The sequence below is a fragment of the Ctenopharyngodon idella genome, chromosome 18 (assembly GCF_019924925.1).
Source record: "Ctenopharyngodon idella isolate HZGC_01 chromosome 18, HZGC01, whole genome shotgun sequence".
In the NCBI taxonomy this organism is placed as follows: domain Eukaryota; kingdom Metazoa; phylum Chordata; class Actinopteri; order Cypriniformes; family Xenocyprididae; genus Ctenopharyngodon; species Ctenopharyngodon idella.
In genome coordinates, this window is record NC_067237.1 from 8,225,633 (window position 1) to 8,240,275 (window position 14,643).

The following is a 14,643-nucleotide window of genomic DNA, read 5'->3' on the forward strand; positions in this document are numbered from 1 at the left end:
CAATGATACGTTTTGACTGCGTCAGTGTCTATTTTGTGCAAACAATGCAGATAAGCTACAACAGGAAAACATGTCAGCTGTTTAGATGCTAGGGCTGAGTTGACAATATCAGTTTGTCATTTTTAACGTATCTTTTTTTTGATGAACCAAGATCTTTTAGTCTATGCCGTTTTCAGTTGATGCATGATAAAACTTCACTAAACATTATTGGTAGCACCCTCTATCCTAAACACAAGAAGCTTTGTGCTTTGTTACTTTTGATATGAAACAAAGTCTCAACTTTCAAATTCTCTCAGTTTTATAATAAACGTAAAATTTTATAATAAATGTTTTGACACTATTTAATGTGGCGTGAAAGAACGCTGTTGCTGCCTCAGTTCAAGCAAAGCAGCAGTATGGAGTACATGAATGAACATCAAAAGATATGTTGAAAGATGCATTACAACTTACCGAAATATATCATGTCTTATGTTTCAGCCGCAGAAAGACGTCAATAAAACAGCTTGTAAACACTGTGACATAATGTTACATTTGCCTTAGGAAAGCCATTCAATATCCGGGTCAATGACATGACGGGTCAGTTTTTTGTCCAAAGGCTTTAATAATAATAAAAAACAAAGATATGACATCCAAAGTATTTAAGGTAGTACAACTAGATCTTTTTTATTGAATCCAAAAGGTTTTAATTATATTTCGCTACATATAAAGTTATTTTAAAGATTTTGAAGTGTCAAACTTTCTTTTAACTATTTGAAAAAATAATCACGTTTTCACTTGCTCATACATAAAAATCAGGTCATTCAGTACAACTGTTATAAAACATGGAAAATGTTGTAATATTTTAAAAACTTTTACTAAATATAAAATGTTTGATTGTCCTTTTGTTAGGTAGCTAGCAAACGTGACTAGCTAGCTATCAGCCTGTTAGCAAAAATATTTGTAAAAATGTTTGAAAATATCATCATTCGGTATAACCAAAAGTGTCATTCGGTAAAACCGAAATTTTGGTTAAACCAGATGACTTTTTTTGGTGACACATTTTGTCCATCTTGTAAAAAATGACAAAAGCAGTGTTAATTGATTATATAAACCACATAATCTCATTGTTAACACTTCAAAATTAATTATATCTCCATTATGTTTTTTTTACACTTTTAAAAACCTTATTCGTCAATGACCCATCCATAAACTTATTATTTAGCAAGGAAGAAATGACTTTAGAGAGGAGCATTTTGCTACTCTAAAAAATAAGAAAAATAAGAAATTGTTCAACTAACAAACTACATCAAGTTAAAGGAACTTAATTTGTAGCATGAACACAATTTTTTTTAAGTTAATTACTCAAAAAATTTCATTAAGTTACTACAACTTAAATTTCTGCGTAATTTAGTTTAAAGTACACACAATAAATATTAAGTTAATGTAATGATCAACATTAATACATCAACAGAACTCAACAAAATAATTTTTGCAACTGAAAAGGTTTAATTAAATCAATAAATTAGAATGATTAACTTGCAACCATGAATTTATTTAAGTTGTGGTAACAGGTCCCCTGAATTACATTTTAGAGTGTACATATTTATTCTATTTTTTTCTTAACCTATTGTTTTCATTATTTAATGTATGTTTGAATAAATTATGTAATGAAAACGTTTATTACATCACTACTAATAATTGTATTCCTGTTCTGGTTCAGGTCTGGAAGTTGGCGGGTAACAGTCTCATGCACTCCTTCAGCACCGAGCACGCTAAACAGTCCATATTCCGAAACATCGGCGCTGGGGTGATGCAGATCGAAACCTGCCCAGGTAACCGGATCTTTACCTGTGGAGCCGACGGGACCCTGAAGATGAGGGTCCTTCCCGACCGCTACAACATTCCGGCCAGTATATTCCAGATCCTCTAACACGGGTGCTGCCGTAGAACACTAACGCTTTCATCGGCACCTCCGCGTTTCCCTAGCTGTGAATTGTAAACCGGTAACAAATATCTCGCGCTGCAGAATCTCTTTACCACCCCGCCCCCACTAGAGACACCGGAAAACACGCACGAGGTCACATGATTCTAACAATCGACTACTGTAATCTCCGGAGACGGATCCGGATGATGTGTTTGTAGGAAAGCCGTATGCATGAGCTGTTTGAGTCATCGCACTCCATTCCCAGGTTATTGATCGTGCTCTGTAAAAGTGCTCAAAGCTCCATTTTTAAGTGTGTATGTGTGTGTCTTCATTTTGTGGCCATTTTAGCATCTAAAATACCAGCACTGTGCTTCTGCTATCAGTGTAAGTCCAGTTGTTGGATTTTGTTTTTACTGTACGTTTTCTCCTTGGCTGCTAATGTATTTGCGGAGTGTAAAATGGCACAGTACCCTGGCGGCCCGGCGGTTCGCCCCGGCCCCAGAGACACACCCCCTTTCCTTCCACACGCACACATGCTGCTGTTGACACGCTTGTTTCCGTAGCAGCCAAACAGCTAAACATTCCACGCGAGACGATGATGCTTGCTCCTGGAAATGACGTGTTTCACCTCATCTTTCAAGCCCTGAAATTCTCACTTTTAACAGACGACGTTTCGTTTTTGCACAAAATATTTTGTTCGTTTGTTTGCTTGTTTTACTTGATGTCTCTTTTTGTTTTTGTTTTGTTTGTTCTTTTACAAACGCTTGTATTTATATTTAACTTTAGGAATTTATGGTTTGTTTTAGATGTCTGGGACAAAGTGCAACACTGAATAGGTTTGTGTTTTATTTATTTACATATTTATTTTTTCATGTTTTATCTATTCTAAATATTTGCACTCAGATCTGGGGAAACAATAACAATCTTACGTTACAAGTGGTAAAAGCTCTATTAGAGGAAACTGTTATTTACAAATGAATGTCTGGCTGTGTGTGGCCGAGTAGTAAAAAGTGAAAATAGTTTTAAATGAATAAATATATAAATATATATATACATATAAGATTGAACTACAACAATAGCTTGTACAAACATAATAATGCTTTTAGTTTATTTTTTGATTTTATCTTAACTGCTGGAATAGTCGTATATTTGGTTTGATGTATGTGGTATTTATTAAAATCATATTTGTGTTTCTGTCTGATTTGCTGGGCACCATGTCAACTGTACGTATTTTAAATGTTCAACTGATGGTCTGATGTGTATTTATTGAACAGCCTGATCTGTCTGCGTGTGTGAAAATGCAAACCCCAAAAACACTGGTTGATATTTCCGAAGGAACAGGTAGTTCTGTCATGGTCAAAGTTTTACCTTTGTAAGTTGAATAAATTCTTTTTATTTGAATTAAGCCATTTCACCTTTACTGTTTCAACTCAACACGTCTTTAGATTAACCTGTTTCAGGGTTTATTTCAGGATTTCCAATCATTTGTAGATACATATACATTCATGCAATATAAATTAAACAATATTTAGCAAATATATTTTGTGTTTCATACATGCTAGCAGTGTAACACAACATCTATAACTAAGTCAACATGAAATCAAAATTTACCTTATTTACTTAATGTACGTGTCTGATCTTATGTAGAGTTCAGCAGTGCCTTTCCCAAGAAATATAATTTTTGTCTTACTCCACCTCTGAAATGACTTTCCAGTTGACATCAGAATGGCTATAAAGCAAATAATAATAATAATAAAGCAATACTAGAAAATAGCAAAATAATTGAAAACAGTACACTACCGTTTCGGTTTGTAAAGATGCTTTGGATGGTGAATTTGACCATCAGACCATGTCCCATTAAAATAGTGTCTACTGGAGGTGTTTTTTCTCAAATGGGTCAAGTTAAGGAAGAACAAAAAGCACTGTAAAGGCTGTTTCATGTTGACCTTTTCCACTTGAAAATCCTTACTTAAAGGATTAGTTCACTTCAGAATTAAAATTTCCTGATAATTTACTCACCCCCATGTCATCCAAGATGTTTGTCTTTCTTCAGTCGAAAAGAAATTAAGGTTTTTAAGGAAAACATTCCAGGATTTTTCTCCATATAGTGGACTTCAGTGGGGTTCAACGGGTTGAAGGTCCAAATTGCAGTTTCAGTGCAGCTTCAAAGGGCTCTACACGATCCCAGATGAGGAATAAGTGTCTTATCTAGTGAAACGATCGGTCATTTTCTAAAAAAATGCCCTGCGATGCACCACGCATTACGTAATCACGTTGGAAAGGTCACGCGTGATGTAGGAAGTACCGCGGTAGAGTGAAAAGCTCCATCTTATTTTCTCCAACTTCAAAATCGTCCGACATCATTGTTTTACCTTTTTTTTTTTTTTTTTTTTGTAAAGGACGTATGACTTTGCACATTCGCTTTGTAAACACTGGATCAGTTCTTCCGCCTACGTCACGCGTGACCTTTTCTAACGTGATAGAAGTATGAGTATATAGGTATATAAAAAATTTTTTTTTTTTAGAAAATGACAGATCGCTCTGCTAGATAAGACCCTTATTCCTCGTCTGCGATCGCGTAGAGCCCTTTGAAGCTGCACTGAAACTGCAATTTGGACCTTCAACCCGTTGAACCCCACTGAAGTCCACTATATGGAGAAAAATCCTGGAACGTTTTCCTCAAAAACCTTAATTTCTTTTCAACTAAAGAAAGAAAGACATAAACTTTACAAAAAATTACTAAATTCATAGGACGCACATAGAAATTCCATTTATTATACACACATTTGGCTTCATTCTTGTAACAAGAGAATGAATTTCTTTTTGTAACCATTCAATTTAAAATGCATATTAGCCAAAAAGAAGGAAAATCCAACATTTAAAAGTGAAACATTATACCAAATATTGCATAAATATAGTAGCCCCAAAATGTTTTTGAATACTCAAGTCATGGTAAAAAATGCCTGAATATCATTACATTAGGTAACAGTTATCAAACCAAGTGGCATTTATTTTAAAGAAAGAGAAGCAAGCTCACTTTACAAGATTGTTTGCAGGTTTGATGTCTAATGCAGTGATATTGAGATTTAAGCATGGCTTAAGTGTCCATATACTTTACATGAACATCTTACAGGTATCACTAGAATGGTATGGGTAACAACTGAAGCATTAGTTATTATTTGCTTATAAATATACATGAACATGACAAAACAAAACACAAAGTATTCCAATTATGGGTGTGTTCACACTTGTAGTTTAGTTCTCTTGGTTCCTTTATGATGTATATTTTCTGAATGAACTTACCGAACAACCAAAACTGTGTGATGGGCTAAATGTGTTTGTTGTGCAGTATATGCGTAAATATGATGGTATTTTACCAGCTGAGAACTACTTATGAAACATGTAAAAGAGTAAAAACAGCACCAGAAATTCCTCCGTTAGACACAAACAAGATCTGTTCCAAGGAGCTGGCGGTTCTACCAAACTGTAATGGGACAACTATGCTGAGAAAAACCAGATATCCTTGAGCATTCTGTCCTTTTTTTTTTTTTGAGGTTTGTTTAGATGTCTTTGGTGAGTGTTGCGTTCATATTTCAGTCGAACCAGAGTTCGTTTGGAAGCAGATTGAAACCCACTTTTTCAGGAGTCACGGTCTGCTTGTTTGGTGTGCAATAGGGTTCGGATGGCAGCGTTCACACTTATTAAAATGAACCACACTAACAGAACAATTGCACCATTTGAGTTCGTTTTAATCGAACCAAATCTGCAAAGTGCGAACACACCCTCAGTTCTGATTACTCATCTGAGAGGAACTGAACTTGGTATGATTTGACGTAGCTGCTGTCCCATATGTAGAGATGTTTGTCTCTGGGATTGTATGAGATCATGGACAGAAGCCCTCCAGGTGCCCTCAGATCTAAACTGACTCCAACAGGTTTCTCTTTCAGCAGGTCAAAGGCATACGTCACCTTTGTGTCTTTGGTATCCGTAACGTAGAGGATCCCGCAGGCGATAAACGCATTACCGGCCTTGGTCCTGGGATATGTGGTGTTGATGTAGGTGGTGACGGAGAACGTTTTCTCATCCAGTCGCGCCACCATGATGCTGTCGTCAATGTTGGAGGCAAATATGATCCACATACCATTCTCGTCAACTGCCAATTTGAAATACGTCTTTGAGTTTTGAAGGAGGTAGGACAGATTGTGATAGAGGGCGTTGTCAATACTCAGCATGTGTAAGATCTTGGTCTGGAGGTCAAACCTAAAAATATTGGAGAATTGACAGGACGAGTTATAAGATTACGTATTACAGATATATTTAAGAAAAAGCTTTCTGTCTCATGTTCCAATTATGAAGGAATTTTATTTTTATTTTTATTTTTTCAATTAAAGCATGTATAACCATGATAATATAATCAAAGAAATCTGCCCATGCTGTCTTCAACCATACTTGGCAATATTGAACGTTCCAGCGATGTGGTAGAATATGGAGCCGTTATGTACAGCGTGGCCACAACCTTGGAAAAACTTCCGGACATCAATGGATTCACTGCTGCTGTTCTGGAACGCTGCGATACTGTTGTACTGCTTTATGATACGACCTGAAAAATTTGGCATTCATAAACATTAAATAGGGAACAAAGGAATGCTCCAGGTTCAATACAAGACATGCTCTATGACAGCATTTAGATTAAAGATTAAAAAATTCTGGCTAAAGTTACAACTTGCAAATGGGGTCATGCTCTTCAAGAGTTTAAACACAGGGTTTATGTGCTGTATTTGTTCTTTCTTCAGTACCTGAGAAATGTTCTGCTACCCAAATCTTCTCATCGTCGTGAGCGGCAGTGTCCATCATCCACGCACCAAACGTGCTGCTCATTTTCATCAGATGTCTAGGGTTCTGCACTGACTTTATAACACAGTCTGCCAAACACAAACATAGTCCAATGTAAAGTTTAATAAAGGCTGTACTAGTGTAAAAATGTAGAACATCTAACAACTTGCACTAGTTGGTACCGTTTATCTTCCATGATGCCATTTTCTGGCTGATGGTATCATCATTTGGGACTGAATTAAGGTGACCTAAAGATAAACAAAGACATTACATATAATATTACATATTATGATGCATCTTAAGGGGAAAAGTTAAAAAAAAAAAAAAAGGCATCCAATTTTGGATGCTGAGGTCAAATTTCAACCCAAAATCAAAAGGGGAAATATGAATTTATTGAATCATTAAAGTCATGTAATAAAAATTACATAATAATCAAGATACTTTTTCTGAAGTAAAGTGAGTGGTGGTTGTTTGCTAGGTGGCGTTCTTGGTGGTTTCTAGGGTGTTATGGTTGGTTACTGGTTTCAACCCAAATTCAAAAGGGAAAAAAGACTTAAAAAAACTTAGTTTTTAAAAAAAATTAAAAAAGACTTTTAAAAAAATTAGTTAATTGATTATTGAAAATTAAGATTTTTTGCATTGTGACAAAATCAAATTTTATGTAATGCTGTGGAGAAAATCTCATTGTAAATAATGCAATGAGTTCGGATATTTTTGCAACTTTTATTATTATCAATGTTAATTCTCATTCCTGTAATACAAAATAATATATTTTTTAAATGTATTACAGTACAGTAATACATGAATTTAAGAAAAATATGGAGCACAACTACTTATAATTGTAGTTTACAATTTTATTTCAATTTAAATGTATCTTTTTCATAATTTCTTAAATGATTTAAAGCAAACGTCAAATTGTGAAACATAAAATGCTCTCTTTTTGAAATATGAATATGCACAATTCACCAATTTAGTCATTTTCAGTCCCAGCTCACTCACCCACAGATTCCTTCCCCATGTGAAGATGTGCTCTGTGGCTCCTGTGTCTTGGTGGCCCTTGAGGCCCGGGGGGACCTGGAGGACCTGGGAGGCCAGGGGGATCCCATTGGACCAGATGGACCCATTGGACCAGGTGGACCTGCAGATTAAAACAAAAGCTTACTTGTCACACCAACGTTGTTGCGATCAACAAAGGCACAACATCCATATGGATGGCAGGGCTTACATAATAAAATAACATAGTAATGAAGATGTGTTCTGAACAACTTTATCATGCAGAAGCCATTTTATAAAAGTGCTGCTCATTTAGTCATGTCTAACAAGACCCTTTAGCTACAACTACTTATCCACAGCCTCACATACTGTACTTTATTGCTTAAAAATATCCAATTAACTTTTCCCCACAGAACTAGAATGGTCTTTACCCTCTACAATCACATCATTTGAAGGTTCGCCCTGGTTCTCCAGGAGGTCCTGGGGGTCCAGGATATCCTTGCTCTCCTTTCTCACCAGACTCACCCTTCTCACCAGGAGGACCTGCATACAAGCACAAAGAAGCAAAAAATCACATTCATAGCTCCATGCTACACAGTTCTCAAATCATTCAGAGCCCTGCGTTTATTACATTATTACAATCATGTAATAAACATTAAGGCTACATTTTATTTTATGGTGACGTTGTTACAGTGTAATTACATAAATAGGAACTGGGTAATGTTCTTGGGTTATTAACTACATAGAGTTAGGTTAGGGTTTGGTTTAGGTTTAGTCACTTGTAATTATACATAAATTACTGTTAGGCTATTGCTAGTAAGTACATGTAACATGTAACTACACCTTAAAATAAACTTATCAACATTGCATGAATTTATAGATACATTTTCTGAAATTGAAGTGAGTGGTGGCTGGTTGCTAGGCATTGCTAGGGTGTTCAGCTTGTAACATCTAACTAGTCAATAAACAACCACTTGCTATGTTGTTGTGAAAGTGAAACTTAATGTATGAAATCATCGTTAAACTGTATTCAAATATTTTCCGGTATCCTCTCCACCACATTACAATGAATTTAATTCAGTTTCTTCATAATTGATTTGCTGAATGATACTTCTAGAATGTCTGTGGGCTCTTGTGCTCTCAGAACAGAGCAGTCAGTCAGCTGTTATCATGAGCTCTGCTTTATTCAGTAGGAAATCTCTGAGTCTCTCTGAATCCTGCTGTGTGACTGAAGCAGGATAAATTTCCCCTCTCCTCTTCCTGAGTAGATAATAAAAGCCATGGAAAGCAGCCGAATTTTGAAAAGAGGACATTTTCTTTCAGAAGGCTTTTTAAACTAAATTCATTCATGTGCATGATGGATTTCCATGTTCTTTTGCGTACAGCTGACCTCGTTTTCCTCGTTTTCCATGTGCTCCAGGCTCTCCTGGCAACCCTGGAATTCCATCTGTTCCATTATACCCCGGCATTCCGTCCTCACCCGGCAAGCCTAGAATTCCACGAAATGACATTATTTGAGGAACACATTATTTGGAATACTACATATGTGTAAGTTCAATGATGTATCCAGATTAATCGAATGAAACATGTCAAGAACATGACAGTGCTATACTGTATTTCACAACAAAATCAGAAGACAAAAAAAACAATGAAGTCTATTATGAGGATGGCTTGCATTATGACATTCTCCCATTTCTCATTACCGCAATGCAAAGAAAAAAAAATGGTAACACAAAATGGTAACATAAAATCTGATGGCTCAGTGAGGCCTCCGTTGAAGATCAGCAAGATCAGTGGTCTAGTGATGGCCGATTTCAAAACACTGCTTCAAAGCTTTACAAATCTTTTGTTTCGAATCAGTAGTTCGGATTGCGTATTAAACTGCCAAAGTCACGTGAACTATTGAAATTTCGAAACACTTATGACATAACGAAGCCTTGTTTACTGAAATCACGTGACTTTGCCACTCTGAACCACTGATTCGAAACAAAAGTTTCTTAAAGCTTCGAAGCAGTGTTTTGAAATCAGCCATCACTAGATATTGTTGAAAAGTCTTTTTTTTTTTTTTTTTTTTTTTTTGACGCACAAAAAGTATTCTCATTTCTTTATAATATTAAGGTTGAACCACTGTAGTCACATGAACTATGTTTTTAGTAGCTTTCTGGGGCATCTGAACGTGTTAATTATCTTGCTAGCAATAGAGGCCATCAGATTTCATCAAAAATATCTTAATTTGTGTTCCTAAGATGAACGAAGGTCTTACAGGTGTGGAATGACATGAGGGTGAGTAATAAATGACAGAATTTTCATTTTTGGGTGAACTAACCCTTTAAAGATTAAAGATGTATACATCATAGGGATATTTTTGTACTGCCTTTAATTAATGCAAAATGTAATATCTGTTGTAATATGCAGTTCTTTTTATTTTACTTTTCTTGTGGTAAATAACCTGTATAAACAACAGAATTTAATTTCCTACCTGGAATTCCTGGTGGTCCTGGAGGCCCTGTGGAAGCCAAAAACAAACCAAACTGTAAACTTCAAGACAATAGACTCAGGAGAGAAGTCATGAAAATAAAAATAAAAATAGATCCTAATGCTCACCAGTCAGACAGACTCCTTTAGTACTGTTGCAAATGTCCAGCAGAATCTTTACCTGTTTAAAAAAATATATTTGTAGTCAAGTCTTTACAAGTCTTTACGATCTAGAAGAATCCAATTATGTAACCACTGGAGCAAATCTAAAAACATCAATTTAAAGGAGTGAAACAACATTTACCATAAGTTCATTTGTGAATAGAAGACAGAAAACAAAGCTGTATATGTATTCATGAAAAGCAATCTACAACAGATAAATCAAATATTATTTCTTCATTAAACTCGAAGAAAAGTCTATAAATTTTGGGCACAATGTACTGTGTTCATATGAAGGATTTTTTTACCGTTGGCTACTATTTTTTTCACCAGTATTTTACCCATATTTTGAATTATGCATTGCATTTTGTTGCACTGTGTTGTGTTAAAGAAAATGTCCATAAACTTAACAAATAATCTCCTGGCAGAAAATTATTAGTAGTTTAGTACCTTTCTGTTTTCATATGGATGTTTTTGTTAGAGTGTATGTTAAAATGCAAAATATTAGTAATTTTTTTTAAAGAAACATTTCCATCTACCAGAAAAATTAAGACATAATTCAGTTAAAAGATAGATACAGTTGAAGCAGTGAAAAAAGAACCTACAGAAAAAAAAATGCTTTACTATAAGGTAAGTTTATTATTATTTAACTTTTTTTCAGCTTGGAAAACAGCATGATGATGCTGTAAAGGTGTTTTTGAAACTGAATGATTGACAGGTCCACATTTTATCCACTTTGCTGTGGAAAATTGAAATGAATATGCATAAATAAATCAATCATGTCAGCATGAGTTTCTTACTGGCACCATGGAGTAAGTCATCATCATCATCATTCCATCCTGCTCTTCTGTTTTGTGCTGGTAAACCGGCCCATGCGTCTGCTGATAATGATACTGGAAATCTCCCAAGACTTCCTCTCCCACACTCCCCTCATGCTCCTCTAAGGGTCGTGTCCCTCGATGCTGCCGTCTGCGTTTGTTTCTGGAGTATTGATACTCTGCCTCATCTTCGTTCACCTGTGTCATGAACTCCACCACAGAGCTCTGAGATATCTCCACCATCTGCCTCTCCAGCTCAGTCAGATGAGCCCACAGCTCTCTCTGCTGAACCAGGAGCAGCACCAGGCCGGCACAGTTTATTACCGCCAGTACGCACACGCTGTACAAGACCCAACGTATCTGCCAGGACAACCGGCCACCACATTGCCTAAATCCTCCGGTTCTTCTCAACTCTGCCAGTGGATCCAGCATTCTGACTTCTCAGGAATTCAAATTCAGAAAGTGTTCAAAAACTGCAAAGCAAAATTTACTACAAATCAACACTTTCAACAATAAGGCTGGATAATAAAAGTCTAGAATATTCCCCTAAAAAAGAAGATGCGATAAGACAATTGAAGTCCTTGTTTCCAGTCGAGTCTATGTGCGACTGAGGGCTGCTCGGATTTGTGCCGTCCTGATGCGCTGGAGAAGAACCCCCCACTTGTGCAGTCACCTGATTTATATGCAGTAGAGTCCATTCTTCAGCATGACCGTGGGCTGACCAGCATAATCCACATCGACACCAACAGCCAATGATGTGGAAGACAATCTGAGAGCCACAGCAAGATTTCAGTAAACACTTTCCTGAAACAGTTTTCCAAATTCTATGAAGACTATGTCCAAATATCAAATGTGTAGTGTTTTTATATACTTTTTTTTATTAGACCATTCAAAGCTTTCTTGGCAGAGGTAGCTTAACACCAGAACATGTACATTGTACTAAACGTTTTAGTTGATAAAATCTGAAATTATAACTATATATGAGACAATGGAACAATGTAGACAAAACACTGCTGACAAAAAAAGTTATTCAGCTCCAAGGTGATTTCATGAACATGTCAGAGTGAGTAAATGTCAGCGGCTAAAGGAGCCGAGACCCTTAAGGGAACTCAGGCTGGTTCTGGAGTTTAAGGCCTGACATGCAATTCTTATATTGCCCTTATCACTCAACATGACCCACTTCTGTAGTTTTAATTCTAGTTTTGATCTGATGTCAGTTAGCACCTCGCTCTCACTGAGATGGTCTTCACTTTCTGTAGTTATATAATGAATGTGGAATATATCCGCACTTGCTTATAATTGGAAATAGCAGGAACTGCCAGTATTGGTTGTACATTAAAGGGTTAGTTCACCCAAAAATGAAAATAATGTAATTAATTACTCACCCTCATGCCGTTCCACACCCGTAAGACCTTCGTTCATCTCCGGAACACGAATTAAGATATTTTTGTTGAAATCCGATGGCTCAGTGAGGCCTGCATAGCCAGCAATGACATTTCCTCTCTCAAGATCCATTAATGTACTAAAAACATATTTAAATCAGGTCATGTGAGTACAGTGGTTCAATATTAATATCATAAAGCGCCGAGAATATTTTTGGTGCACTACAAAATAAAGTTGGTTACAAAATAAATTACATTATTTTCATTTTTGGGTGAACTAACCCTTTAATAATATATATATATATATATATATATATATATATATATATATTATTATTTTTTTTTTTTTTTTTTTTTTTTAAATTCTGTAGTCCTGTAACCAGACGATTTGTGCATTAAAAAAGATGAGAATTCTGATAAACATTGGTACAGTACACTGCTGTATGAAGCCATGAAGTCTGTTGTGTTTTGTGTTCCTCTGCCCTGCAGCTGTAGGTCATTGCCAAATAAAACATACAAGCTGGGCTACAAGCTCCTTGGTTGGGTTTGTGTGATCACGCAAGCCAGGAACGAGGTATCAGTGCTGAGTAGAGTCTGTACTGAGCATGTGCTTACACTGAGGGGAGTGTGGAGGTCATTTCAGTTCAGTTAAGTTTTTCTGTCATTCTTTAGTTACTTGGGTACAACTTCACTGACAAACAAGGTGCCAGTTGCCAGAAGTCTGGCTTGTGAGACTAAAGGCAGGAACACACCGAGCCGACGGTCGGCCGTCGGGCATTTTTTTTTTCGTCAGCCGACTAGGTTTTCTCAGTGTGTTCCGCACCATTGGCTGAAGTTGGTCCTCATCTGCTTTTTTTTGGCCGATTCGACGTGTAGAATCACCGTCGGAGCTTGTCGGTCTGTCGGGCCATCTGATCATTCTGATTGGCTGTTCAGCTACAGCCACCTGCTGGTACGGAAAGGCATTTCATCTTACGCAGGTGCAGAACGGACGTGCTACTTGGCCGTCGGCTGTCGAGCGTCGGTTTGGTGTGTCAGGCCAACTTTGGACCCAGACGCTCCCGACGTGAGCCAACCCCACAGTCTGCTTTCGTCACCACTAGTTTGTTGACGTCGGCTTGGTGTGTTCCTGCCTTAATTGGCTTTAACTTTAAATCTGTTTTTAGCTCATCTTTTTTGAGGTCAGCCAAGTTCCTTTTCAAGAGAGTTATATTTCACTTAAAGCAATTAAAAATGGTAAATAAATAGTCACAATTGATTTGGATATTATCACAACACTTTGACTGGCAACTGTTCATTCAAATAATTCAAACCCTTTAAAGAGGTTTTATATATGAAGCAGTTAGTATCAGCAATTGAAGGTAATATGTTACAAAACTTAAAATGACAAAATAACACATTTTACTTTACATAATGTCATTTTGATTGGCTGGTACACAATTTTTGACAGTCATGGTGCATAGGCGCATAAATAAATCAGTTGTGTTGCTGCTACAATAAGCATTTAAGAGAAGTAACTAATCTCTGGAGTTAAGAAAGTTTGTGAGGTTTGTGTAATTAAGAGGCCATTTTCACAACACCGTTTTCAACTAAAAACAGAAAACTTTTTATGTGTTTTGGCCGTTCATTTACACGACAATGGTGTTTTGGGGGCCTGAAAAGTTTGCATTTTGAAAACGGGTTTCAAAGTGCAGGTTTTTGAAAACAATACTATTTTATTGTCTCAGTGTAAACTACCAAAACACAAATTTGTGAAATTGGTGACGTTGCGCACATGCATATTACTTGCTCAGTCTATAAGCGCATACTTTGGAATAGTTTAGCCTTTTATAGCTTTTTAAAACATTTTAACTTTATTAAAACATATACTATAATACTTTTATTTACTTTATAATACTTAATTTTTAGGGATGTCACAATACCAAAAATCTAGTAGTCGGTACCGATACCGCCAAAAGTGCACAATACTTGATACCAAAGTCGATACCACGGTAAAAATATATAAAAATACAAATAAAACAATGCTATTTTTTTTTTTTTCCAGGTAGGTCGAATAGTAGTAAGTAAAAATACCACAGAA

General features: G+C 36.3%; 2 protein-coding genes across 9 annotated transcripts in view; one reads left to right on the plus strand and one right to left on the minus strand.

The window, feature by feature from the left end:
• dmxl2 (Dmx-like 2) overlaps nt 1-3,308 on the plus strand; it is a 478,360-nt gene extending 475,052 nt beyond the window's left edge. For all 8 annotated transcript variants that reach the window (XM_051870582.1, XM_051870585.1, XM_051870588.1 and 5 more), the window contains one exon: nt 1,700-3,308. In XM_051870582.1, the coding sequence (XP_051726542.1) occupies nt 1,700-1,909 (210 nt within the window). In that variant the 3' untranslated portion in view covers nt 1,910-3,308. The remainder of the gene's footprint in view (nt 1-1,699) is intronic.
• Nucleotides 3,309-4,651: 1,343 nt separating this feature from the next.
• Nucleotides 4,652-11,842, minus strand: gldn (gliomedin). The gene is given in 12 exon segments (XM_051870602.1): nt 4,652-6,163; nt 6,353-6,503; nt 6,700-6,825; nt 6,919-6,984; nt 7,736-7,835; nt 7,837-7,874; nt 8,161-8,194; nt 8,196-8,272; nt 9,120-9,218; nt 10,209-10,235; nt 10,334-10,385; nt 11,164-11,842. Coding segments are annotated over 12 exon segments (1,686 nt in total). The 5' UTR covers nt 11,614-11,842; the 3' UTR covers nt 4,652-5,697.
• Between the last annotated feature and the right edge of the window lie 2,801 nt (nt 11,843-14,643).